Raw genomic sequence first — 27475 nt, 5'->3', positions numbered from 1 at the left:
TTTTAAATCTATACACTACTCCCAGTCATCACGCTTTTGGTCACATTCAATTCTGTATCTGGCACATGCTGAACCAATACCCCATCAATACCAAATATACCACACCACTGTCAATAATGGCAGCCCATACCAATCACTCCATACAGCCACCAGTATCCTTACCATACCACCACCACAGTACCACCACCACGGATAGCATAGTAACAACTACAACTACCAGGCTGAGGTGAACCCTACTGGGCTGACTTTTAATGTGCTTTCACTTGGAAATCTTGAGAATACACCACTGCATGCCTGTATTAGCACATTTTGTCACATGATCAAAGCTAGACCTTTTTGGCTTTGTCACTGGTTGCCTTTTTTGCTTTCAAATGCAAATGGTTTCTTGGTCAAGTCAAATTGGTTCCTCCAAGTTGGTTCACCACTGTTTGTGATGCCGCGTGACTGGGTGAATGAATCGGATGACCGAAATGAGCAGTGAGGCTGTGGGGCCAGAGACTCACTTGACCACTATACTATCTTTGGGTGAGCTTGCACTCCTTTGTGATTAGAAGAGCTGAGGGAATTAAGGCAACCATGAACTGCTGGGCTTGTGTGTGTGCTGCAGCTTCCCACCTCATCACAACTTTCACTCCTGCTTCTTAACCAACAGGAGCTACAGCCTACAGTGTTGGCTTATTCCCCCTTTTCCAGTAATAAGATAGGGTGATGTTAAAGCATTACATATATAAAGATTTTGTTCTGGATTGTGCTGTTAAAGTGCCTCTGCCACCATTTACAAATATTTTTCACGCATAATCAGTTCATCTAAATACTAGAGTAGCAGAAATGAAATCACACACCTTTGAGCCCCATCAGCTCCCGAACGGTAAACCGGAAGTGCTATTAGATGACCCTTGAATCAGATGGCCTCTCATCCATACTAAGGCATTTGGCAGGTAGCTGATAGCCCCTGCGTTAAAAATGACTGTTTTCACAAGACCGATGCCAATAATGTATATCTAAATGCATTTGCATTTTTTGTTATTGAAACTCATCCCCATAGTTTAGTTCTCTTCTTTTACACCTGAATAAATGAAAGTGCAGAGGCAGCAGCATATTAAATGGGACAATGAATAGTAGAGCAATTCTATATAATCTGATTATTTTTAAACTTTACAAACAAATATATTCAAAATGAGAGCAATATGAATTACGGGTGACATTAATTTCTCTGGTATAAAACCAAAAACGTAGTTTTTGTAGAAATTGTGAAACTGAAAAAGCTCTTTGTAGCACTTTATATGGCATACCGTCCACTGTGCCCTTGTTTTGTACTGCAATGTGCAGTGCTTAGAACATGTACAGTTTCACAGATTAGTGCAACATGTGCCAGTTTGACTGTTCTCTACTCGTGTGCTTCCAGCTTGATTCCATGAAACGCCTACTTATGTCTCGTCATGCCCCTACTACCAGTGTACTCTCTAGAACGCTTTACAACCTATTAAAGAGTGGAGCGAATTGATTTTCAGGAAGGTAGGGGTTGCTAGCCTAAGCACTGGGTTATCTGTTGCTAACCTTGATGTTCTCATGCCTTTCTTTTTCTTTCTTTTTTTTTTTTAAGACTTTTGTTGTTTTTTGCAAGGAAAAACATTAGTGAACAGTCAAATTCTACAAATAAATAAACAACATACTCCAATTCACCCGGTCACTAAGTTAATAAAAAAAGCATTTAGATCCAAACTCTCATGCCTTTCTAATGAGAATATGGGTGATTTGTACAAATCGCAGTCCGCGTATGGACCGTTCGGTCCATAACACCAACATTTTAAACAATCATGTTTTTCTTTGTGATGCAGCAGAGGAAGAAAGCCTGAACGCAGTCTGCTTGCCAGCCTAAGAGTAACTTGGAAAACTCCTCTGCATGTAACTGATTTACTTTCTTTATATGTTAGCTCCATTATTAGTTTGCAGAAAATATATAAAAGGTCAGACTTTGATAGGGATTCCAGGATCACAAGACACCCACTCTTCTTCATCCTGACGAGCACTACCTCTTAACCAAGGCAAACAATAAAAATCGCATCCAACCAGAGGCCCAGGAAGACCATCTTGGGTAAAGGCTGCTTGCCACTGCACAGATTAAAAAAAAAAAAACACGAAAAAAAGCCTTCGATTCCCGTCTGCTGCAAAGTCCCAAAATCTTTAGGCTCAGTCATTGTGTTGTTTTTTGCAGACGCAAAACGCATCCAAAGATGGCAGCTCTTAAGGGAACGCTAATCCCAGTGCAAGTGTCTGTTCTTCCAGTACAAAAAGCAGGATGAATTTGGATCCCTAGTGCAGTCTTATCACACGCTTGTTATCGAGGAGCCCCATACCATGCATGCACTAGGTACGACCCAAAAATGATTCCAGAGTGATTCGTTCATACTGGCCTGTGCGGGATAGAGGGGTAGTGCCTTTGAGGTGTTATGATTGTCACCATTTTCTACACTTCCTCTTTGCCTCGCAGAAAAAGTCTTTCAGGACGTAGGACCTTAACAGTCTTTCTATGTGTCCGAGGTGATTTTCTTTCTTAAGATGGTCCATGAGTAACACAGCCTCTAGATGCCGAGGAATGGGCTCCAGAACCAGTTCCATGGGTGTGTTACTTAGGAACTTTTGTAGAGGAGCTTGTCACTGTTCTCCCTCTGAAGGTTTTCCTAGGTTACCTCCGTGCCATGAACGTCCCTGATTCGGAACCGCAATACTGTATCAGTAGATGGAGCCTCCTCCTTATTTTGTTATGCTGCAGACTGAGCATCTTCTGCATAATAATGCTAAGCCTCCATACGGGTGAAATTGAACTAGCAAGAGGCTTCTTGCAATTCTTGGCCATATCCCTAGGATCTGTATCTCAAGTAGGTAACTTACATGGAGACACGTAAGACGCATCCTATGAGCCAGGCACAGAGAGGGGCAAATATCCATTACAACGCACTAACTTTACATTGCAACTGTTACAACGCAGCTGCCTTTACAACGCATGCCATTACGTAAGTAATGGAGATTTTTTCGTTTTAGGGTGGGTATGGCGTTTGGTGTACATGGGAATAGTCATGTTTACCCTAACACTATCCAACACTTACCCTACTGTAGTTCTAAAAGTATCATGCGTTGTAATGGTATGCGTTGTAACTGTAGTTTTAAAAATGCGTTGTAATGGCATGCGTTGTAAAAGCATGCGATGTAATGGTAGTTGCGATGTAATAACTGCTTTGTAAACACATGCGTTGTAGTTGTTTGCGTTGTAACGTCATCTATTCACAGAGAGGACTTTCATCCTGATACTTTTACATCAGGGGTCTTCAAAATAAGGTGCGCGACCACCAGGGGGGCCGTGGACTGATGGAAAGGGGGTTGCGCATTCACGGGCACACTTCCGCCCATGCACATAGGACTATAAGGGATTCAGCTCACCCCCGTAGTGTGTCTCCGCTTGAGCTGCTTTGGGCTCCGCTGAGCTGTGTCTGCAGTCTGATCTCCAACACAGCCCAGCACGCCTGAGTTTTTCACATGTCGTTAAAGACCATTTGCATATTTACATACCTTTTGTGAACTGATTACTGAAGCTTAGTTTTTAGGTCTCGCGACCTATGGAGCGAGAATTCAAGTGCTCGAAATCCTCGTCAAACCAAGGGCTTCTTGGTGAGGTTTTCTTTAAGTTCACGTGAATCACGTGATTAAACAAGCACGCGCATCGGCCTCCCTCCCTCCCTCCTAGTTGCATTTTTTCACGGCCGCACAGCACATCAAAGGGCTTCTCCCAGCGTGTGCTGTGCGGCTTCTCCTCCCCTAATTATTCATGGCTGGCCGGTGGCCGGCCGTACTTTCAAGAACAACAAAACGTCCTAACACAGCTGAGTCACTTTCTGAATGTAAGGTACTGTGCGCGCGCTGCTTACTCTATAAAGATGCCTACAAATATTTTGACCTATCTGGTTACATAGCCAGCTCCTTCCTTTAATTCTCTTTGTGTCTCTCTGCTGAAACACTCTACTCGTGTTACCTCAGCATCGCCCTACGCTTTCAGGCACTGCAACTTTAACTGACTGTGATTTGCGGAACGCTTCTCTTTATCCCCATTTTCAGCGTTTGTTATATTAGAATTGATACTTCAACATCCGGCATTATTTGAATGCGCATCGTTACCTGAACGCGCTTCTTGCTTCTTGCTGCCTTCATTCTTCGGTGCGACTCCATTCCCTTTGTCGATGTCACCCTGCAAGTTGTTGGATGCACTTCACCAAAAGCCTTAGCATCTTCACGTCGGCAGATCACTATGAGTCTCACGCTATTGGCCTAGGGGCTAGAATATCTGTCAATGAAAAGCTACTCTGTCTCTGCCACACTTATCGTCCTGTTTCTTAGCGATGACTCCAATTACGGAAAGCAAGCTTTATTTCCTACTGCATTCTTACGGAAAGAGCGTTTGGAAGTCAACCTTCCTGCTTGGATTTTATCTGTTCTTCCCTGTGCTGCCACGACTTCAGTTTGTACTGCAAGAGGAGAGAGACAGATACATTTAATATCCTGCATTTTCTGTTTTATCCTGACTTCTACGATGTACTGCTTTCGAATCCTTCAATGCAATATTCCTTCGCTGTGTTTACGTCACGGCCGCTTCTCCCTTTGATGTGGTGGCAGCTTCTCCTCCCCTAATTATTCATGGCTGCTTTCGCTTTTAGCGCCTCCACTCTTTGCATGCCATGACCCAGGTATCCCCCCGGACGCATTCTAGTCGCAGCCTCCTGCAGTGTGGCGTTATTTTGGCCAGTTTGATCAAGACAAACTTTAGTTTCGATACCGGCCTTGCTGGTAATTGTATGACGTTGCACTTATTGTTGAAGTTGGCTTAAACATTGTGAATGTGTTGGGGCCGCACTAATTGAAGGATCCTTCAATGCAATATTCCTTCGCTGTGACTTCCTTTGTGTTTACGTTGTTTTTACCTCATCGGGGCATCAAGCTCATTTGTCTATGGCCTCATCTTTACACTGAATCATTCCCGTCTTAGGGAAACTATACTCCGAGTCCACGCTCCACAGCTGATGCTCCCCATGCCAGATGGTGGATGCTTCTAACACTTACGTTCACCGAGTGTCAGAGGCTCATTTTGAAACGGAGCAGTAGATTATTTTGCATGACTCCACCAAGCTGTTCCATGGTTTTTCTGCTTCTTCTATTCTACCCTGCCAGAGTTAGCACTCTTTATTAATATTCTTTTTTCAAGCCAACCATATGGACTTCCAGCTGCGGATAGGTCCATTTTTAGATTCACCTCCTTCAGATCTAGTGTTGTTAAAATATCTGATTCTTTTAAATGTATTACTAAGATTCAACAACATGAAACATTGCTTGCAGCAGGTACAAATGCGAGCAATCTACTTTCACTATCCCTGAAGAGTGCCAACTATGACCCCTACAGATCTTTTCCGCATTAACGTGTGACAGCATTAACGGTGTGCAATGCTGAAGATTGCAAAACAGTTGACAATATTAACCATTGGCCACATTACATTTTGGCAACATTAAACTTCGAAGTGTGACAGTACCAAATCATTAGCAGCATTGGAGAGCTCATTATTCCACAATATGCTAAAGTGTACAAGTTTAACATCATCTTACCTTGTCTATGGTGTACATAAGACATCACATCTATCATTTCTGGAAGTTGATCTCTTCAAGAACCCCAATCGAGATACCTATTAAACAACTAATGGTAGTGTTAGGAGGCCATGTGTCCAGTGACCGTGATTTCCTAGGCTGGGTATTAATAACAATGTTAGAGGTGAATCAAATGTCACAATTACTATGCATATGGCATATTGATTTAGGGACGTGGGTTCTACCTGTGACCCCAGGCCCACTGTTTTTAGGTCTCGCGACCTATCAATGCGCATGCCACCATTGCTACGATAATAAATACACATTTTAATGGCCTGCAATAATAGACTTTTTTTGCAATTGGTGTTGCAATATTTAACAATGCCAATAGCTCAAACTTAATTAATGCGAGACCTATTGGCAACGCCAGTGCTTGTTTTTCTAGTTCCAGTACCCCCTGGGCCCCCACTCTGCCTATTCCTTAAATGTGTAATTTACATTTACTGCAGTAGTGTGAGAATGCATTTCATGAAAAGAAATATAAAGTAGGGTTGCCATAAGAAAAATACAAGCCGTTTGATGTTTAAAGAGCCTGCAAAGCCCTCCTCTTGACACTAAATAGGATGGTAAATAAAATCATATGCATTCATTTGTAATGTGACTTTTCTGTCTTTGTTCCCTTTAATTATCATAATTGGATCATTGAGTCAGCCCTAGAACACAATTAAAAGTGCTTTCTATATTTGCTGTTCCAAGTACGCACAGAAGAGTGCTGAAATGTACAGCTTTAGGTGACTACTTATTTTTGTACCATCAGGTTTAGAAATGTTTGTCAGGAGGGGGTCCTTACGACTGAAAATGTTGACAGGAGGGTCTCGGCACCCAAAAGTTTGAAGACCTCGGTCTTTCTTTCATATTTTCTTTTCATTGTTTTTCCGTTCTGGTAATTGAATTTTTTTGTACAGCATATAACTAAATCTAGGCACATTATCTATAGAAAATGGGTGGAAATAATGTCCAATATTCCTTACATTTCTTATTCTTCTTTTTTTATTTTTTTATTTTTTTTAACCAAAAAAGAGACTATGTTAATTTGAACATAAACAGCAGTTCCTTAGCTGCTTTTCTTGAATTGAATGTCTAAAACTTTGAAAAAGTTGACAACTGGGCTGCCTACAATCAAAAGACATTGCTTTGAAGATCTCCTTTAGGGCCCCAAAAACTTTTTTTTAATTCTGAATTTTATTTCTTGTTTGTATTCATAGGCTTCTTAATAACGAGGGATCGCTTCTTGCGTATTCTGGCTATGGAGACACCGATGCTCGGGTGACGGCAGCCATTGCGAGCAATATATGGTCTGCCTACGACAAGAATGGGCATCAGGCCTTCAATGAAGACAATCTCAAATTCATCCTCATGGACTGCATGGTAAGAAAAAGTTGATGTATCAAACGTAGTACAAATCTAGCCTCAGTGTTCACAAACCTGTAAATTCCCAAGACACCTATTATTTTGTCGTAAATTATTTTTGTTGTCCTCTTGACTTTTTATCCTGCTTGGGCACACCATGTGTTCAGAATCAGTCGTACATTCAAATCGCCTATATTATTTGTGGTAGAGAGGTTTCTCAGTTGTGTTGTTTTTTTGTTGTTTTTTTAGCACAAAAATAGCATCCGTGAGAGCTGTACTCTTTAATTCAATTATTTCTTGAATCAATGTGTGGCAAGTTTTCATTTCTGAATCCTTTTGTAGTTTATACCTGTTCTAGTTCTCTCCAATTTTTTTCAACAGATTTTATTAATTTTCATACTTGGAATATCCGAGACATTGCAGTCATCATTCCTCTGTTCAATCATATGCAAATAATACAATAATCAACTCCCCCCTCCCCTGAGTCAATACAGCATTTTGGAAATGAAGGTACCTGAGGTGCTACAGAGATTCTATCACTTCTGATGAAATATGAAAATTATATATGACTAAATATAAGATATGAAGAGCTAGTTATAAGGGCATTCAGTGCGCTGTAGAAAGGACGATATCCCATTAAGTAAAATAGATCAGAGCAATCTAGGAGGTAACCCCTCAGGCCTGCACTCATGCCTATAAATCGGGCAGCAGCGCGGACGCACTAAGGCTCTGGCGGTTCTGAAAAGCAAGTAGCTCTGCTCTCTCTCGCTGCACTTTACTATTTTGTTGCACTCTTTGCTCTAATGAATTGTACTTGAATTTGAATCCGATTTAACTATGTGTCTTATTTTTTAACCGGCATTCTGGTTTTAATTTGCTGGCACTTTAATCTCTCCTGCACCTACCGGTTCCGAGGGTTTCAGGGCGATCCCACTTCCCTCCCTGTCCGGCCAGGTGGGGTGGAGATTTGGGGCGGGAGGAGTGCCATCTTGGTAAAGGGACTTGCTCTAGTCGTGGTTCTGTCCTCCCCGCAGTTATGCATATATATCAGGCCGCAGTGAGCGGAAGGCATATCAAAGGCAAGCCCGTCTGCTTCCCGGAAGCGGCCAGCGCCAGCCATTATGTCCAAATAACATCTGCTAATACAGAGCAGGTATGTTATGATAGGGTAGCGTTATTCAGCCTAGCTAAAGAGATGAAATGTTCAACTAGTTGGTCTCCGGGCACCCACTGTGAAGAGTTTCTGTTCTAACTGCACCTGGACTCTTGCTCTTCCGACCCTTACTAGGCGGATTGATAGTTCTTCAGCCACTGTGACCACTCGGATAAAGTTTAAGGCAGCACTACTTAATACAAGATCACTTCAAAAACATAAAGTGCTTATATTTGATCTACTTAGGGATGAGAAACTAGATGTGCTCTTCCTCACAGAGACATGGCTGTCGGCTACATCCAACCCCATATTGGCATCGGCCATCCCCACCAACTATAGAATCCTTAGGAATGACGGTGACTCGGTAGAGGAGGAGGGATAGCTATCATATTAAAAAAGATTATGAATGCGCCTGCTTTGAGCTAACAGACCTTCACGAGATTGAAGCTTTAGGTTTCAGCCTCAACCTCTCGCCAAATCAGTCGTTAGCAGGGGTCTTTGTCTGCCAACCTCCTGGTTCGGCTAGCAAGTGCCTCTGCTCTTTGGAAAACACCCTGGCATCCGGGGCAATGAGATACACTAACGTCATGGTGATAGAGCGCGCAGGTCACCCGACCAACAATTTCACCACATATGTATCTGGCCCATAAACTTCAATGTATCTTATACATTAATCAGGTGACCTTGCACTCTACTACCAGTAACCCTAGTTCCTTCCTATATATTCCTACTGTACCCGACTTACCAATCCACCGATACGGGTACCTAATGACCACAATGGATCAGGGAGCTAGCTGTGAAGAAAGATACAACCCCAAGAAAATACCAACATATATTCTTTTGTGTTTTCATAAAATGACCACAAACTAATGGGAAGTTTTAAAGATTTTATCTAAATTTCAGATTCGGAAAGCATCAAGTTTACAACCAATAGGCAATCAATAACTAAAATAATGAAGAGCACATAACCATACAAGAAGTAAATTAAGCTGATAATTTATGAGTTTACGGAAAAGTAAGAACAAGAAACATGCTAGTCAGGAAGTTCAGAGTTTAGAATTAAATGACCTGATTCTAGAATACTATACACCTTTAGGGAAGGTAAATATGGAACACGCTATAATTCTAAGAGCATCAATTCAGTTTGGCAAAAAGGGAGAAATTATAAACCACATCTATATTTCATAAAAGGTCTGTAGATAGGTACTTAAAGGGAGGGTAACATAGCAACATGCTAGAAAAACAGTAATAACGTATGAGCTTTTCATTTAGTAGTTTTGCGAAAGCATGGAAAATTAACTATGCGCAAAGGTATGTCTTTATTTAAGCAAAAGACAGAAAAATAGGAGGTGCAGTATAGAGTTTCAGCACTATATATTTACCTAGAATGGTGTGAAGACCAACCCTGGCCACGGATCAGTCAAGGACAGGAAAAACCCCAAGGAAGGACAGTCATCAATGGGCAGCAGGTGCAGAATGGACACCCCAGGACAGGACAGGAAACCCAGATTAGGATCAGGACAGGACCACCAAAGCACGACCAGCACCCGCAGTTTGGAAGCAACGCCTGCGCTCCACCCTCTCTGCAGCTATCGGCCAGAACCCCGATTGGGTTATCGAACTTCCCAGCAAAGTGCTCCGCCAGCACTTAGGGTTTCTTTAGCAAAACCCAGTGAGTCTATGGAAATTTCGGACAGAGTGCTCCGCAGCCCTCTGTATCAAGTCACCTATTGAGTGCGTTGGGTCAGTGACCGGTCAGCTATTCGGACAAGTCGGACAATTTCTCTAGCTAAACCTAGGCTAGTTATACTGTTTTCGGGTCAGTGTACCACCCCCCAAATGTTGCAAGTGTCGGAATCCCCAATTTCGATTGGTCCCCAAGTAGGATAGGTCAACACACCAATCACATTTAATTTCTACAAGCCTATATTTGCATATTCTGGGACCGCCTATTGATTTTGGGGTTCCCATGACCTATTCTACAGAATACAATGGAAAGAAATACATTTGTTTCAATTGTAGTACATCTCAGCTTCTTCGGCTGGGTGAAGGTGCATCTTCCCAGGCACGTTTTGGCTGAGGCCTTAGGTTGGCATGAATTCAATGCCACCGGCAGAAGACAGACATGCGCAGTGGTGTACTTCAATATGGATTCCTGCGTGTCTCGCAGACCCTCAGAAACCCGGTACATGAAAAGTAAGCGAAAACAAATTAAAACACAGAAAATAAATGAATACACTGTATACCATGAATAGCTACTCTATACCCCTTTACTTAATATTATACTATGGCGTTAAAGTTTAGTGCAACAGACCATGACATGAAAGCATCAGTGCAAGCTTCACCATGTGAGGACACAGGCAGCCATCTTAAAAGCCAGTGCGCAAGCGCAAAGGTTCCCACCAGAACTGCAAGTACGTCACGTGAGTGTGACTAACGCATGCGCAGAGAGGAAACCCGCCAAGCAGCGGCCATTTTAGGAACAAGAGTTATTGAATTAGTAAACACATATGCAAGCGTCTCTAGGACACCCCAATGTCAGAATAAAGGGAAATTAGTATGACAGATTGAATTACGTTGTTACATGTTATTTCGAGGTTGATGAATCCAAGCAAGTCGCGTAATATGCGAATCCTTGCTCCATCAATCCCCTCTTTGATGATATTTACTATCATCACAAAACCAATGGAATCAGATGCCAACTTTTTCTCTCACACTTTGTTCATTTCAATTTCTTCTAACATTCGATTTAATTTCTCCTTCGTTTCTTTGTTAGGGTGTGAATTCTTCACCCTTTTATAAATCTGATTATTCAGTTCTTCTAATTCAAGTTCATCCACACTCCGTTTCACACCTTTTGTTCACAGTATATTTCTTTTGGTGTTTGCGACATTTGCAACAGACACATATAAGGAATATAATAAACCCTATTATGGCAATTGGCATCAGTACCTTAAACAACAAACCTCTACCTAATTGTGCAAACCAATGACCTACAGCAGAGAGACCATCAGTAAGTCTTTTCCAGGCACTGTCAACCTCCAGTGGTTTAAGTTCCTTTTCCAAATTTGTAATGTTCCTTACATACCTTTGGATTTCTACACTTTTGTCAGGTATGTAAGTGCAACAATGTTGCGCTTTCAACATTCTGCAGACTCCGCCCTCTTTCGCTAATAGGGTATCAAGGGCTAGTCGGTTCTGTAAAACCGTTGATCTGATCGCAACCATTTCGGTTTTGACCATCAGGAACCCTCCAGCAGTGTCGGTAGATAACCGATCTACTACTGTTGACAATTTGCAAATTTTGTTTGAGTTCAGAACCACTCCCACTGCAGGTATTATTGCGCTAAAAATATCTCCTACAATCTGACCAGCAGTTTCTCTTCTATTGCGTACTACTCTGTTAGTTTCTTCATTGCTTCCAGTGATTTTCCCCACATGGTACATCTTCGGGAAGACAATACCAAAGTAGCAACTCCCGTACCAATGGTCGGGCAATTTGAAGTAAGCCTTGTTCCCACAAATAAAATAAATCCCAGGAAACACCGGCTCTGTCCCATCTTTGAAACCCCAACCCCCAATTACCGTGTAATTATGCTCACATTCACTGGAACCGATGAAAACATTGTTATAATAACTAGTAATTTCCCTTTTAAGACAGAGCTTCCCCTTCTTTTCGAAATCAAGGAGCATAGCAGCAGTAGCTCCACCATTTGAGGTGCTCCCTATACTTTCTGCCCATTTAGGAACTTTATGGTTTCTATCTTTGGCTTTCTTTTGGAAACTCTCTCTTCTTTTCTCTACCATGTCCAGAAATTCTTTTTCCTTTTCATGTAAAGAACAGGTCAGGTTATTTTTATGTGCATCATCTATATTAATTTTTCCTACCGTTAGAAAATAATCACTCATGTATTTAGCTACATCTCTAGTCGTCTGTACAGGGTTTAGGTTTCTCCGAACAGGAAGTTCAGAAAATGTCACGTCATAGTTTGAATAGTAATACTGTAAAGGTCCTCTTTTGTAAAATAAGCTAGTCCGTACACTACAGGAAATTCCATAGGTTAAGGGCAAGTGATGATAAGTCACGCCTTCAGCTACAGAAGTAGGCAGCTTCATGCAGACATAGCAGTCGTCTATTTCCATAGTTTCTACATAATGCAATAACAGGTTCGCGAAAACGTTTAAATGAGTCTTGTTCTTAATCTTGTTAAAGTGTAATGCTTCCTCATCTGGTGCTTCTAAATTTAACTGTCTCCGTTTCAGGCTCAGTGGTTTGTCCAATGTGTCTACTCTGTGTGGTGTAATCCTAGTGTGCGTTTCTACAGTGTCGTCAGGTAAATTATTATTCGGGTACAGGCTTGGATTTTTACTCATCATAGAAGGAAGGGTTACAGTCAGTCCTATCCAAAGGATCAGTACTATTGCTACACTACATAAACATACTTGGCAGCATGTTTTACAACAACTACGTCTAGGTCTTCCGTTCACATTTGAATCAGACATTTCTGCCTAACAGAAGTCTTCCAACCCCTCTTTGTAACTTTGCACAGATAGCTTACACTGAGCAACTTCAGGTTGGTTCGTCTTCTTCGGCAGACTGATCAGCTGTCTGTTCTTCGTCACTTTCGTCAGTTATATCAAGATCCACAAATTCCTCCAACACCAAGTAGGTCCACTCAGGATCTCGATACTTTTCGTTCAGTCTTTTTATTCGGTCACTCCTTCGTTTGGAGCTCTCTCCAGTTTGCTTTGCTATACGGGAACTTTGTCTTCTTTGCTCAAGTTTTTCTTCTACTGTTTTTAGTCTGTCTCTTAATGAACCTTGGTTCAGTATTTTTCTTTTTCTTGAGTCTTTTAACTGGCACTGTCGTTTGGCTTTCTTCTAAGGCTCTTTTATTTTCATTCTTTTGTGGCACTTATTTATTTATTTATTTATTCAAAGTTTTATATAGCGCGAACAAGATCCTTACAGATATCAGAGCGCTTCACAATGACAGGGTAGGGGCAGTAGGAATGAACAGAGGTAATGGGAGCAATGTAGTAGTCACTAACATGAAAGGATAATAATAACATACATAAAACATATCAATATACAGTCAGGTAAACAAGTAATATAAGACGGCATAAGACATTGATCCCACTACAGAGGTGTTCAGGTACACTTTGGGTGTGTGGAAGGCTTATAGCAGTGTTTTAGTATAGAGAGAGCACAGAGTGGGGGCAGCGGGAGGGTGAATCAGTGCCCCAACGTGTATCATATATTGGTCGGTAGTAAGAAAGTAGCGTAATAGTGTCTCCCTCAAGTAGAGGTATAGTGCCAAAGGCCAGGTGAGCAGTGACACAAGGCAAAGCAGGGTCTCTGATCCAACACCTATAGCGTTCAGGAGATCTTGGCCAGAAGGATGGTTTTCACCTCTTTCTTGAAGAGTGCAGTGGAGGAGATAAGCCTGGTTTCAGGAGGGAGCGCATTCCAGATCCTGGGTGCCATTCCTGAGAAGGAGCGCTTGTAAGTTTTCTCTTTCCGGAATCTACGGGGTTTCAGGAGTAGATTTTTTGAGCTTCTATTGGATCTCGAACCTCCTGAAATAGACAACTTTTGAGCGAGGTAGTTGGGTGCATTGTGGTGCACGGCCGCGTGTGTCATGACTGCAATTTTTAGTTGTATTCTGGCTTCAAAAGGCAGCCATTTTAGAGACTTTAAGTCCGGGGATATGTGCGAATGTTTTCTTGAGCCAGTAATGAGTCTTGCGGCAGCGTTCAGGGAGGCTCTTAAGGGTGCTGTTGTGGATAGCGGGAGTCCGCTGAGGGCCACAATTCCGTAGTCTATTCGAGGGATGACTAACGCTTGTACAGCAGTTCGGAAGTCTTCAGCAGGGAGGAAGGGTTTAATTTTCCTCAGTGTGTTGATTTGGAAATTAGCTGCTTTTGTGGCTTTGCTGACGTGCTGCTGCATGTTGAGCTTGGCGTCCAGTGTGATGCCTAGGGATTTCGCTGAGTCCACGATGGTGGGTTGGACGTTGAGTGCTGTTAGGTTGTTGAGCCATGTTTGGGTGGTTGAAATGTTCGCCGGGGGTGAGATGAGAAGGAACTCAGTTTTCAGAGCATTTAGTTTGAGGTGATTATCGGCTAGCCAAGATTGAGTGTTAATAAGCGTGGAATTCAGATGTTTGATATCTTCCGGGGAATGAAGCTTTAGGTACAGTTGTGTGTCGTCGGCGTACATATGGAATTGGACATTAGAAGCTTGGAGCAAGGTGGCGAGCGGTTCCATGACGAGGTTGAACAATGTGGGGGAGAGGGAGGATCCTTGTGGAACACCTAGATCTGCAGGCACAGGTGAAGATAGCACATTGTCAATCTTGAACTTCTGAGTCCGGTTGTGCAGGAAGGACGAAAACCATTTGAGAACCGTTCCCGATAGTCCCATTCTAGTGCTTAGCAGCTCCAGCAAGTTCTCATGTTTGACCGTGTCAAATGCTGACGAGAGGTCCAGAAGGATGAGGAGGCAGGACTCATTGCGATCAAGAATTTGGAGGGCGTCATCAATTATGTGTGTCATAGCTGTTTCCATGCTATGTTTCGCTCGGAAGCCTGATTGATGAGAGTTGAGGAGGTCAAATTGGTCAATGTGCCTTGTTAGTTGGAGTTGGACACATTTCTCCAGCAGTTTGGCCAGGGTGGGAATATTGGTGATGGGCCGGTAATTGTTTAGGTCAGACGAATCAGCTGTAGGTTTCTTGAGTATAGGCGTCACTTGCCCCACCTTGAGGGAGTCCGGAATGAGGCCTTGTTGCAGGGAGCTGTTGATGATTTTGGTCCAGAGAGGGAGGAGCAAGGGGATGAAGTCTTTTACCGCATTAGCAGGTAGAGGGTCTGTGAGGTGATTAGAGGGCTTCAAGGTGCAGAGCAGTTTGCGGATTGCTTCTTCCGAGTAGGTATCGAAGTGCAGCCAAGATGCCTTGTTTTTAGGTTGAGTGTAAGACATTCTGGTGTTGTTGGGGAATCGACTTACGTCCAAGATGAGGTCATTTCTTATGTTGTCAGTCTTTAGCTTAAAGAAAGCAGAGAAGGCTTCACAGTGTGGGGTGTCGCTTGTTGTGCTGTTTGATTGTAGGGGTTGAGTCTTTGTTTGGGTCTTGATTAGTTCGAACAGCTTTCTTGGCCTGTTTTTTGCTTGATCCAACTGACGGCTGAAAAAGTCCGCCTTTGTGCGCTTTATTTTCCTGAAGTAGGCGTTTCTTTTGTTCTTAAGCCTTTTGAGGTGCAGTGCTGAAGGGTCCGATCTCCAGGTGCGCTCTGCCATTCGCATAGTACGCCTGTCAATATTGAGTCTATCATCATACCAGGGGTTAGAAGTTTTGGTGGAGACTCTCTTCAGTTGAAGTGGGGCGACTTCATTGACTACTGTGTTCATAGAGTCAAGGTAGTGGTCCATCAGTGTTTGAACATCCGAGGCACCTGAAGGGGGAAGGAGGAGATTGCCGATGTGGGGAGGCAGGGTAGAGGGGTTAAGGTTCTTCATGTCCCTTTTCCAAGTTTTGGATTTGGTTGGTTGAGCTGGGATAGGTTTCACTTTTTCATTGATAAAGAAGGTGATAATGTGGTGGTCAGACCAGTCGCAGGGTTCGATCGCCTCCAGCTGTGTTGAGTTCTCTTTGGCAATGATGAGATCGAGTATCGAGCCTTTGTCATGTGTTGGTCTATCGCATATTTGGGTGAGGTCAAGACTATTCACCACTGTGTCTTTCTGATCGTTCCAGTGAAGATTGAAGTCACCCAGGTAGACTTGGGTTGTCTGCCGACCGGCATTGGAAGTGATCATGTCCATGAGTTGTTGGGTGAATATGAGGTTGTCACCAGGCGGGTGATAGAAGAGATGTAAAGCACACGCTTGTTTGCCCTCGCTGGTGATGTCGAGGCAGAGGAGTTCACTGGAGGGGAAGGCGGGAGGGGTGATTTTAGTAACGGAGAGGTTGCTCCTAAACATGCAAGCAATTCCCCCGCCCGTCTTGCCAGGGGACCTGTCCAGCCTAATGATGTTATAATTGGGGGGGACTAGTATGTCCATAATCGGGGTAGAGGCTTCAGTAAGCCAGGTTTCCGTTAGAATGGCTAGGTCCAGATCCCTAGCTAAGACGAGCTCAGCGATGTCGGAGGAGTGTCTCTGGGCCGATCTGCAATTGAGTAGGATGCATTTGAGTTTTGGAGAGAGAAGGGAGGTCGAGCCTTCTAGTGTGAGGGGGACTTTTCTGAGGTTGTTAGGGACGGAACCTCTATTATTGAGTGTTGGGAGCCTCAGAGGGTTTGTAAGAATTGTGGGTATGGGGATGTGTACGTTGGACATGTGTTTTTCCGGACCTGGGCCATAAGAGTGCAGTAGAGAGCATAATTCACGGTCCGACAGTGGGTTGAGGGCACGCCGGGGGCGGTGGGCGTTAGTGCGAACGGGGATAGTCGGCCAGCGCGGGTGTCGTCGGACACTTCTGTTTCTTCTTCTTCCCTTCCTGTCTGGCTAGTCCCAGGTCTTGTATCTGTCTCTTCTGCCTGGTTACTAAGCTGGCCTTGTTCAGGTGTAGACGGGATTTGACTTTTGGGCGTTTCAGTTTCTGTGTCCTGAACACATTTGTCTAGTTCTATCTGATCCTGTTCAAGCTCTTCGAACCCTTGAACTTTCGCCCTAATTTCTGTCTGTCCCTTTTCAACTTCAGGAGATCTTGGAGGTGTGTCGATCACTTGTTCTGTCCCTATTTGCTTTTCTTCTCCTTCAGATTTGACATGGATTTCGATAATCTGATTGTCTTCTCCTATTCCTGTCTCTTCCTCACTATTCCACTCTCTATCTGCATAGGTTTGACTTCTTGTTCTGATTGGGTCATCGGTCAGGTCGATTATGGGTATCCACTCATCTCGACTGGTTTTTGCTTTTCTTCTCCTTCAGATTTGACATGGATTTCGATAATCTGATTGTCTTCTCCTATTCCTGTCTCTTCCTCACTATTCCACTCTCTATCTGCATAGGTTTGACTTCTTATTCTGATTGGGTCATCGGTCAGGTCGATTATGGGTATCCACTCATCTCGACTGGTTTTTGCTTTTCTTCTCCTTCAGATTTGACATGGATTTCGATAATCTGATTGTCTTCTCCTATTCCTGTCTCTTCCTCACTATTCCACTCTCTATCTGCATAGGTTTGACTTCTTGTTCTGATTGGGTCATCGGTCAGGTCGATTATGGGTATCCACTCATCTCGACTGGTTTTTGCTTTTCTTCTCCTTCAGATTTGACATGGATTTCGATAATGTGATTGTCTTCTCCTATTCCTGTCTCTTCCTCACTATTCCACTCTCTATCTGCATAGGTTTGACTTCTTGTTCTGATTTTTCTGATTGGGTCATCGGTCAGGTCGATTATGGGTATCCACTCATCTCGACTGGTGCTCGGTTGTTCTTCATCAGCTACTTCGGAACCCACGTCTGGAGACTCCTCAGCTGGGCAACCTTCAGCGTCAGTCTTCTTTTTGTCTCTTATTACCTTCTTGGTGTGGCTGGCATGGATCCACTTTGGAACGCCGGCACACTTCACCGCTGTCGTGGTCACCAGTATCACTTGGCGTTGTTTTCCCCACTTCGGTGCAAGGCAATTTGACAGAGTATGCTTCTTGAGTACAACCCAGTCGCCTGGAACCAATTTATGGACTGGAGTTGTTGGACTGGCGACGGCGTCTTCCCCAATCTGGCGAGAGATAGAACGCACTTGGTCACCCAGTTGCTTGCAGTACTCAAGTACCAAATCATCAGAAATGCTTATCAGTTTATATCCTGGTACCCATGCTTGTCTCATCACTCTTCCCATTAGGATCTCATGGGGACTCAGGCCTGTATTTCGGTCTGGAATACTTCGGATTCCCATCAGAACAAGTGGTAAAGCCTCTATCCAGTTCATGCCAGTAAAATTCACACATCTTCCCTAATCTTGACTTGATAGTGCCATTTACTTGTTCCACCACTCCAGAAGCCTCCGGACGATATGCACAGTGCAGCTTTTGGGTAATCTTGAATGCTTTACAGAGCTGATCAATTATTTCATTCTGGAAATGCCCACCTCTATCTGATTCAATTGTGACTGGAACCCCGTACCTAGGTATTAGTTCTTGCAGTAACAACTTGGCTACAGTGATGGCGTCATTCTTTTTGGCTGGGTAAGCTTCCACCGATTTTGAAAACAGGCAGACAATGACGAGGACATATCTCATTCCTTTACAAAGGGGTAACTGAATGAAGTCAATCTGCAATCTTACAAAGGGACCTCCTGACTTCCCAATTTTTCCCATTTCAACTAGTGTTCTCTTCCCAGCATTGAACTGCTGACATGTCAAACACCTCTGGCAGAGTGACTCTGCTACCTTCCTGAATTTCGGGTTGTACCATGTCTGTTGGAAAACACAAATCATGGCATCCCTACCAACGTGTGTATCTCCATGTATCAGTCTGGCCATAGAAGCAAGCAAGCGTCTAGGCAACACAGGCATACTGTCAGGGCCCACAATGATACCATCCTCGCTTCTCTGTCGACAACCAAGCTTTCTCCATTTTTCCTTTTCCTTTGGTGGTGCAGCATACTGCCAATCTCTCAATTCCTCCCATGTAGGCACATCCTCAAACACCATAAGTTGGCAGCTGTTTCCATATCCCCCCAATTTGATATTTACCGACATTCGATGTCTGGCACAATGTTGGGCCACTTCGTCAGCATATCGATTTCCTACTGTCACATGATCAGTGCCAGATTTGTGAGCAGCACATTTGACCACTGTCAATTCTTTTGGTAATTGGATTGCGTCCAGTAATTCTTGTACAACTTTCCCATTTCTGATAGGAGTAACTGAAGATGTCAGAAACTCCCTTTGCAGCCACAATTGGCTGAAGTCATGCACCACCCCATAACCGTACTGACTGTCAGTATATACGGTTATTCTTTTGTTTTTCCCAATTTTACAGGCTCTTGTCAATGCAACCAATTCGGCTACTTGTGCAGACTTTACTCCAAATAGACAGGATGCTTCTATAGTGCGTGATACCGTGACTACAGCATAAGCAGCACTTAGGCCTACAAGTTCGTGTCTCAGACATGAGCCATCAACGAACAGCTCGCAATCTTCTACAGGCAGGGGCATTTCTTTGATATCTGGGCGTGTCAGTTAGGTCAATACAGTCATGCTCGACCTCTCCCTTTGCTTTTGCAATCAGTGACTCCGGCAACAAGGTTGCTGGGTTCAATATGTTACACCGAGTAATGACTACATTTGCAGCGCCTACTAGGATCCTTTCGTACTTAGTCAGCCGACTAGGTGTGAGATACTGTGTTTTCGTTCTGGTCAGTAGTATTACAACTGCATGTGGAACATACACAGTTACCAGATGTCCCATAACAATGGACTCGCTTTGCTCAAGACTTGTGCAAGTTGCAGCTACAGCTTTCAGACATCCGGGTTATCCAGCAGCCACTGGATCTAAAGTGGCAGAAAAATATGCCACTGGACGTCTAGTCAACCCATGGGCTTGGGTTAGGACGGACAGTGCGCAATTGTCTCGTGTATCACAAAACAGTGACAATTCTTTAGAATAATCAGGCATGCCTAAAGCAGGGGCTGTAAACAGACATTCTCATAATTTAGTAAAGGCTGTCAGGCTCTCCTCATCCCACTCCACTGGGTCTTTTGCTCCTTTCTTTGTCATTTTGATCAAAGGTTTGGCTAGGACTGCAAATCCCACAATCCACTGCCTGCAGTAACCTACAACTCCAAGGAACATTCTGACTTCTTTCTGAGTATTGGGTAACTGCATGTTTCGAATTATCCTGATTCTTTCTGAAGTAACTTTTCTGATGCCCTTCTCTATCTGGTGCCCCAGATATTTTACTGATTTGGTACAGAACTGTAGTTTGTCAGATGACACTTTGTGATGTATTTACTATGGGTACTGTATCGATCCCCCTATTTCTGACCCTTGTCTGGTTAATCAATTAACTAGCAGCCATTCAACTGCACAAAAACCCGTTATCTGATTAGCCATACAACGGCACAGAAGCCCGTTATCTGATTAGGTCATAGCGCATGCCATCTCATTAGGCAAGCACTATTTCTCCAGCCCCCTAATAGGCATACGGTGTTCTCAAAACAAATCAAACCTACAGTGACCTGGGAAATCCCCGCAGCCATTGTTTTGATTTAGCCGAGAACTTCAGTAAAGAATGTGCGAACGATCAGTTCGTATGACATCCTTATTGACGTATTTATGTCCATCCTTACGTCAATCTCGGCACCTTTCAGGTATAAATAATACCGACATTGCCTTAAGCAAACACACGAGGTGGTGACAAGATTGGAGCAGCGAGACTTGCCGAGGAGCCCAGCTGGCAGCGAAGCCCACAGACGCTGCCCCTCCTTTCTGACGCGCTGAGAGAGTGACGCTGCCTTTTCTCCTGCCGAGAAATCCAGCTCCGGCGCTTCCAGCCGCCCTTGCAGGCAGCTGGGATATCAAGCCCTGAGATAGAGATACCAGCCCTCCAGCCTTCTAAATCCCAGGTACTGAACTGAATAATCCCTTGCAGAGAATTCTTGAAGCAGACTCTTGGCAAAGCAAACTTAACTTAAACTGCTACTGATCTACTCCCGCCCACGTATTAGGCTCAGGTCAGGTACATTGGGGTAGGCGTAGTTAGAAGCACCAGTTGAGTACGATTAGTCAATGTATATATGTATGTATCTTTATCCATTTTAAGTATCATATGGCTAAGAAACCATATCCATGCTTTTACAGTATTATTTTATAATTCTGTTTTTACTGTATGCACTCTACTTAACAATAAGTATTGCAATAATAGCGATTCATTTCTCTTGTATGAGAAAAGAGACTGATCAATAAATAACATCTTTTATTGAACACGCCCGTCTCTTCCTTTTCTCTACAATCTGGTGAAACTAAGAATGCACTGAACTGACTGAGTAAAATAAGTTGTCTTTTGTTTTCACACGACTCTAGAGATACACTCTTGATTAGGGGAGAGCAAAGTTGTCATGTTCTATGGTTGTCAGAAACTAAATCCCTTCTTGTCTATCCAGGGAGGTTAAACTCCTCCTTGTCTATTCGAGAAAGTTTCTAGTGAACTCTGAGCTAGCTGGCAAACACTAAACTTTAAGTCTAATATCGTCAGTAGTAGACCTAGTTAACCTCTGTCCTACGTCTATACTATTGAAGATATTATTCCAAGGTGCAGAGCCTATTGGGATAATAGGAACTACACTACAACTTTATGTCCTCCTTCACCTAGATGGTTCAGTAGGGCAATGGTGTCAACAACACAGTCTTTCTGACTCTTAGATGCCACCAAGAGGTCGTCTATATATTGCACCAAAACTGAGTTTCCAGGTAATGTTAAAGATTCAAGGCATTTTTTCAAAATCTGGTTAAAGATTGAGGGGCTTTCTGTGTACCCCTGAGGGACACGATTCCAAACGAACACGTGACTGTCGAAGGCAAATGAGAAAAGAAATTTGCTGTCTGGATGCAAGGGAATCGAAAAGAATGCATGACATAGGTCAATCACGGTGAACCATTCAGCATCCCAGGGGATCTGATACAGAATCACTGTTGGGTTCGGAACAATAGGACAGCAAGTAACAACAATTTTGTTCACCTTTCTCAGGTCCTGTACTACTCTGTACTTGCCACTAGTTTTCTTTATTTCAATTATGGGTGAGTTACACGGGCTACTCATCACTTCTTGTATGTTTGCTTCTAATAATCTTTTTATTTCAATGGCAACTCCTGCTCTTACTTCTGCACTCATTTTGTACGGTTTTGTATTGGGGTAGACTGCATTTTCTTTCATGGCTATTTTGATTGGGTCAACGTTTGCCATCAAGCCTACATCTTTTCCAGTAAACTCCCATACTTCTGGTTTCACTGTCTGTTGGAGTTCTTCAGGTAAGTCTTGTATAGTCAGTGTTTTAATTTCTGAGTCAGGTCTGATTAACATTAACTTGTATATTCCATCTTCGTCTGGGGTTTGAATTTCGACGCCCTTTGGTGTGCAAAAGATGGTACAGTTCATTTTACACAACAAATCACGTCCTAATAAGTTTACAGGACTGGTGTCACAAACTACAAATCTATGCATTTCTTTGAAGTTCCCTATTGTAATCTCCATGGGCTCAGTAACTGGGGTACTAATCAATTGATTAGATACACCCACTACTTGGATTGCTTCTCCAGAGAGGGGTAGGTTTGGAACGTCTGCTGTTCTCACAGTAGAACGGGTAGCACCAGTGTCTCAACAGAAAGGTGACATCATTGCCTTCAACCTTTCCTTCAATGTATGGTCCTGACTGGTCTACCGGCAAGGAGGCGCCAAGCACGCACTCCTCGTCCTCCCCCCTCAGGCCCCGTCAGTATTGGTCGTCACAGAAAAAAGTGTCATTCAACAGAAATTGCGAAGTTGCTGCATTTCTATCCTCCTGTCCTCCCCAGATTTCTATGTCTTCACCCTGCGGTGTCTTTCCCTTATAATTTGGTTTAGGTGCACGAGGCAACTGACTCGCCTTTACCTGTTGCTGAGTCTTTCTTGGTCTTTCATTCTGCGTCTGTGGGTTTAAATCAGGGGTTTGAGGGTTATTATGCTGTGCGTATGGACACTCGTCTCTCCAGTGCCCTATTTCTCCGCACTGGTGACAGGGGAACTTCTTTTTGGCTTCCTCTCGACTCATTTTTACTCTAGGCTTTCCTCCACCCCCTGGACCTAGATTTTGGGAATTCTTATTCATTTTACCCAATTGCTTTTCTTGCTATTACGCTGGTTTTACTTGTGCCCAAGTTTTAAACACCTGTAACAGTCTTTCATAAAAGGAATGCACAGTCTCATCTCTTTCCTGTGTAGTTCTATCTATTCTGGTCCAATCAGTTTCCTTTGCAGGCACCTTTCCCTTCAAGTGTAACATCACTTGTTGGTATTTTTTCATTACTTCATCAGAAGGTGCTCCCGTATTAGCATCCCTTGGGTATTCCTCACTAGGCCAACCAATGGCAATTTTACAATCTGTCCATAAATCTACGGGAATGATTATGTCGAAAAACCCATCCAGGTCTTTCCACAGGCATTTTTGTACTTTCACGAACCTTTCCACCTGCCTGTACCATTCCACTGGTTTCTCTCGCAGTTTTGGAAAGTCATTAGTAAAAGACACAATATCCTGTCTGGACCATGGAACGTGCACATACTTCCCTCCTGACACTTCTCGCATGGGGTATAACTGTTCGGGCTTGTCTGCTTCCCTTAAAGCAAACTCAGAAGTCGTCTGTCTGGACCTAACCTCTTCCTTTTTCTTTGCCCACCTGGCTTTCCACTTGTCTACATCTCCGCATTTTTGCAACATGGTCAACAATTCTTTGATCTGAACCTTCTTTCCTGACACATTCATATTCTCTAGATCTTTGTCTGAGAAATCTGCTCTGTAGGGTTTTTGTAATGGCTTTGATTTTGAAATATCTATTCCCATACTGGCTGCAGTGTCTGTCAGTTTCTCATGGAGCACTTTGGTATTACGGGTAAGACTCTTGCAGATGAACAGCAACTCTTCCTCGGAATAGGTATTTAACCTATCTAACCCCACATTTCCGGCCTTTAGTTCTTCCATTTCGATTCTTAATTTGTAAATATCCAATGGTTTTGTCTGAGGAGTTTATCTCTCTAATTCTCGACTTCATCTCGACTTCCCTCCTTCTCCAAGAATTGCTAGCTCCCCAACTCAAATCCAATGAAGACTTTATTCTTCTAGGGGATTTTAATATTCATGTAGACACACCAACTTTGCCTGAATCCTATTCCCTAATCACTGACTTGTCAAACGTAGGTCTAGAGATAAAAAACACTGGGCCCACGCACAATGGTGGCCACACGCTAGACCTTGTTATTTCCAACTGCTCCAAGGTTATTTGTCTTCCAGCTAGAGAGATTCTATGGACAGACCACTTCCTGCTAGAAATTATACTCTCAGTTCCCAAAAGACCGGCAAACAAAGGACCCTCCCTTCCTACTTGGCGCCGTCAATGGCACAAAATTTCCCTGAGCAATTTACAGGAAATCTGGGTTCAACCCACCATATTAGCAGAAGATACAGTAGATGTAGCACTGGCAAAGCTTACAGCCTCTATCAAGCTAGCCATTGACACTTTGGCCCCTCTAAAACTATACAAAGAGTATCCCGCCTCCAAACAAGAAAGTTGGTATACTCAGGAGCTAAGGGAGGAAAAACAAAAATGCAGGCAAGCCGAAAAAAAATGGAGGAAACACAAGACCGAGGAAACAAGAGCGGTCTTCCATCAAGCTCAATCTCAATATTATAAAAACATCAGACAGGCTAGAAAAAACCGTCTTCTGCAACAACTAGTAGAAGCTACTAACTGTCCTAAGGAGCTTTTTAAAATCCTCCAAAATTTTGTCAAACCCGCCGCATGTGAAAGCTCGGAAGAATTCTCACAGACCTTATGCGACGAGATATCATCCTTCTTTGAGAGTAAAATCAATACCATATATGAAAAAATAGTGGCTGCCAATCATAGTACGAATGGCACTAACAGGATCACATCTCCAAACCTGCCTAAAGATAAAAACAGTGCAAGCCCCATATCACACTTTCCCCTCATTGAAAGTGCTGACCTCCCTCATCTCATTACTCACATCAAATCAGGGTCTCCAAACGACCTCCTTCCTGCTAAGATGGTTCCCCCCCTGATCCCTCTCCTGGGCCCCTTCATACAGAATGTCATCAATACATCTCTTACAAAAGGACAAGTCCCAGCAGACTGGAAGAGGGCGGTGGTAAACCCAATACGCAAGAAAGCTGCTTCCCCATGGACCGACCTCTCTAACCTGCGTCCTATTTCACTCTTACCATACATCAGTAAGATAGCCGAGAAGCATGTGAACACCTACCTGTCACAACATCTAGAAGCGACGGAGGGCCTGGACTACTCCCAATCTGGTTTCAGGCCAAACCACAGCACCGAATCTGCCCTCCAAACAGTGACCAATAACATCAGAATGGCACTGGATGGGGGCAATTCTATGATTCTGGTGCTGTTGGATCTCTCCGCCGCTTTCGATACGGTGTCTCACAAAGTACTTCTTGAGCGACTAAAAGACGTAGGTCTGGAGGGTATGGCACTAGCATGGATGGAAAGCTTTCTGTCAGGACGCTCTCAAGAGGTTAGGCTGGGCTCCCACAAATCCATCCACAGGGAGCTCAATAAGGGGGTGCCACAGGGCTCTTGCTTAAGCCCTACACTTTTCAACGTGTATGTGGCCCCCCTAGCCAACCTAGCAAGAACATTTGGGTTTACACCAGTGTCATACGCTGACGACACCCAACTCCTCTTTCCCTTTAAAGAACTGACACCTGCGATAAAAAAATCTTTCGCAGAGGGAATGAGAGCAATATCTGTTTGGATGTCAGCAAACTGTCTCCAATGCAATATAGGAAAAACGGAGGTCATGCTGTTTGGACAAGCAGTAACACATTGGACACCGGATTGGTGGCCCCTGGAATTAGGTCCTGTTCCCAGTCCCAAAAACACAGTGAAAAACCTAGGAGTGTTATTAGACCAAACACTTACCTACAAGGACCACGTAAACCAGGTGGCGAGCACCTGCTTCCGAGCCATCGGAATGCTAAGGAGAGTGTTTCCCTACCTGCCAGACTGCCATAGAAAAACACTAGTGCAGGCATTAGTTATCAGCAGAGTGGATTACTGCAATGGCCTTCTTTTGGGAGCAAATGAAGGGCAGCTTAAAAAACTGCAGGTAATCCAGAACACGGCAGCAAGGATTGTCCTCAACGTCCCCCCCAGGACTCCCTCCCTCCCACTGCTGACTAAACTCCATTGGCTACCAGTGAGGAAGCGAGTGCACTTCAAGACCTTATGCACAATCCACAAAAGTGTGATAGGCAAAGGCCCTAAATATCTGACCAACATCTTCCTGCCATACGCCCCTGGGCGAACCCTGCGCTCTGGTAGCCAGCAGCTTCTGCAGGTGCCTAGAATAAAAAGGGCCAGACAAGGAGGGCGAGCCCTGGCTTATCTTGGACCAAAGCTTTGGAACTCCCTACCCCTTGAGATGAGATCATTGACCAACCATCTGACCTTTCGTAAGGTCCTAAAAACACACTTATTTCCCCAGTAACTGATCCCCCTCTCTCATAACGCACCATACAACTCTTCACTACCATCCAAGGCTATTCTCACTGGCAAAGCGCGGAGATACCCCTCCGGGGGTCTAGTCTTGCGCTATAGAAGAATATAAAATAAAATAAATAAAATAAATAAATAAATCTCTTCAGGAGTCACCAATGTGACACTCTTGGTACCTGAAGTCCATTCCATTTGAATCTCTCTCGTATTGAAAGGATTATGCCTCTTCTGCAAACTCCTTCCTGAGTTCCTAATCGGCAAATCCATTAAAGAAGCTTCAGACTCACACTCACTCGTCTGATCATCTACAATTAAGGGCTCTTTTCTTGGCTGCACTACAGTTGGGGTAATAATTGGGGCTCTTGGACTCCCTTGTCTATCCCCATACAAAGGAACAACTGGTCCAATAGTTACTGGGATTGTTAAGGCTTCGGGGCTGGTATTTAACTGGGAGAGTTTCTGAATTATTTCGGTTCTTTGTTTGGCTAGAGCCTCTCGCTCTTTTTCCTGCAGCATTCTTTCCAGGCTTATTTCAGGTACTATTTGCGGACTTAATGTTGGGGCAGTTGGATGCGTCATACTTGGTCCTTCGCCATAATTAGGTTTTGGGAAACAGCTTCCTGTGTTTACGGATCTCGGTCCTTCCTCATAAGGAGGTCTGGGACAAAAGTCTCTTTCACCTGAATATCTTGATTCTCCACTAAATGGTGGTCTTAGACAGGTGTCTCCGGCACCTATGAGTCCCAGGCCCTCGCTATAGGAAGGTATTTGACAGCTATCTCTTGTGTTTACAGATCTATTTCCTTCCTGACACGGGGGTCGTTGGGAAGCATCCTCTACACTAGACGATCTGGGATCTTCATTATAAGGAGGCAGACTTTTCATAAACATGTCATCTAATAAATCATCATCCGAATCCCCATTGGACACCCAATGTTTGCACTTTTCTGTCTTTTTCTCTCCCGAAGGACCACCCATTGCCATCATTGGAAACAGTCCTTCTACAATCATATTCTGTCTCCACTGTTTCATTTTTTTATCT

The 27475-nt window shown here is 43.6% G+C and overlaps 1 protein-coding gene across 1 annotated transcript in view; it reads left to right on the top strand.

Annotated features, from left to right (window-relative positions):
- LAMTOR2 (late endosomal/lysosomal adaptor, MAPK and MTOR activator 2) overlaps nucleotides 1-27475 on the top strand; it is a 202111-nt gene that overhangs the window by 57838 nt on the left and 116798 nt on the right. Inside the window, exon 2 of the mRNA XM_078668574.1 lies at nucleotides 6891-7053. Within this exon, the coding sequence (XP_078524700.1) occupies nucleotides 6891-7053 (163 nt within the window). The remainder of the gene's footprint in view (nucleotides 1-6890; nucleotides 7054-27475) is intronic.

Source organism: Lissotriton helveticus, chromosome 12 (assembly GCF_964261635.1).
Source record: "Lissotriton helveticus chromosome 12, aLisHel1.1, whole genome shotgun sequence".
In the NCBI taxonomy this organism is placed as follows: Eukaryota; Metazoa; Chordata; class Amphibia; order Caudata; family Salamandridae; genus Lissotriton; species Lissotriton helveticus.
Note: the sequence above shows the minus strand (reverse complement) of the source record. Positions and strands in the feature narration are given on the sequence as shown.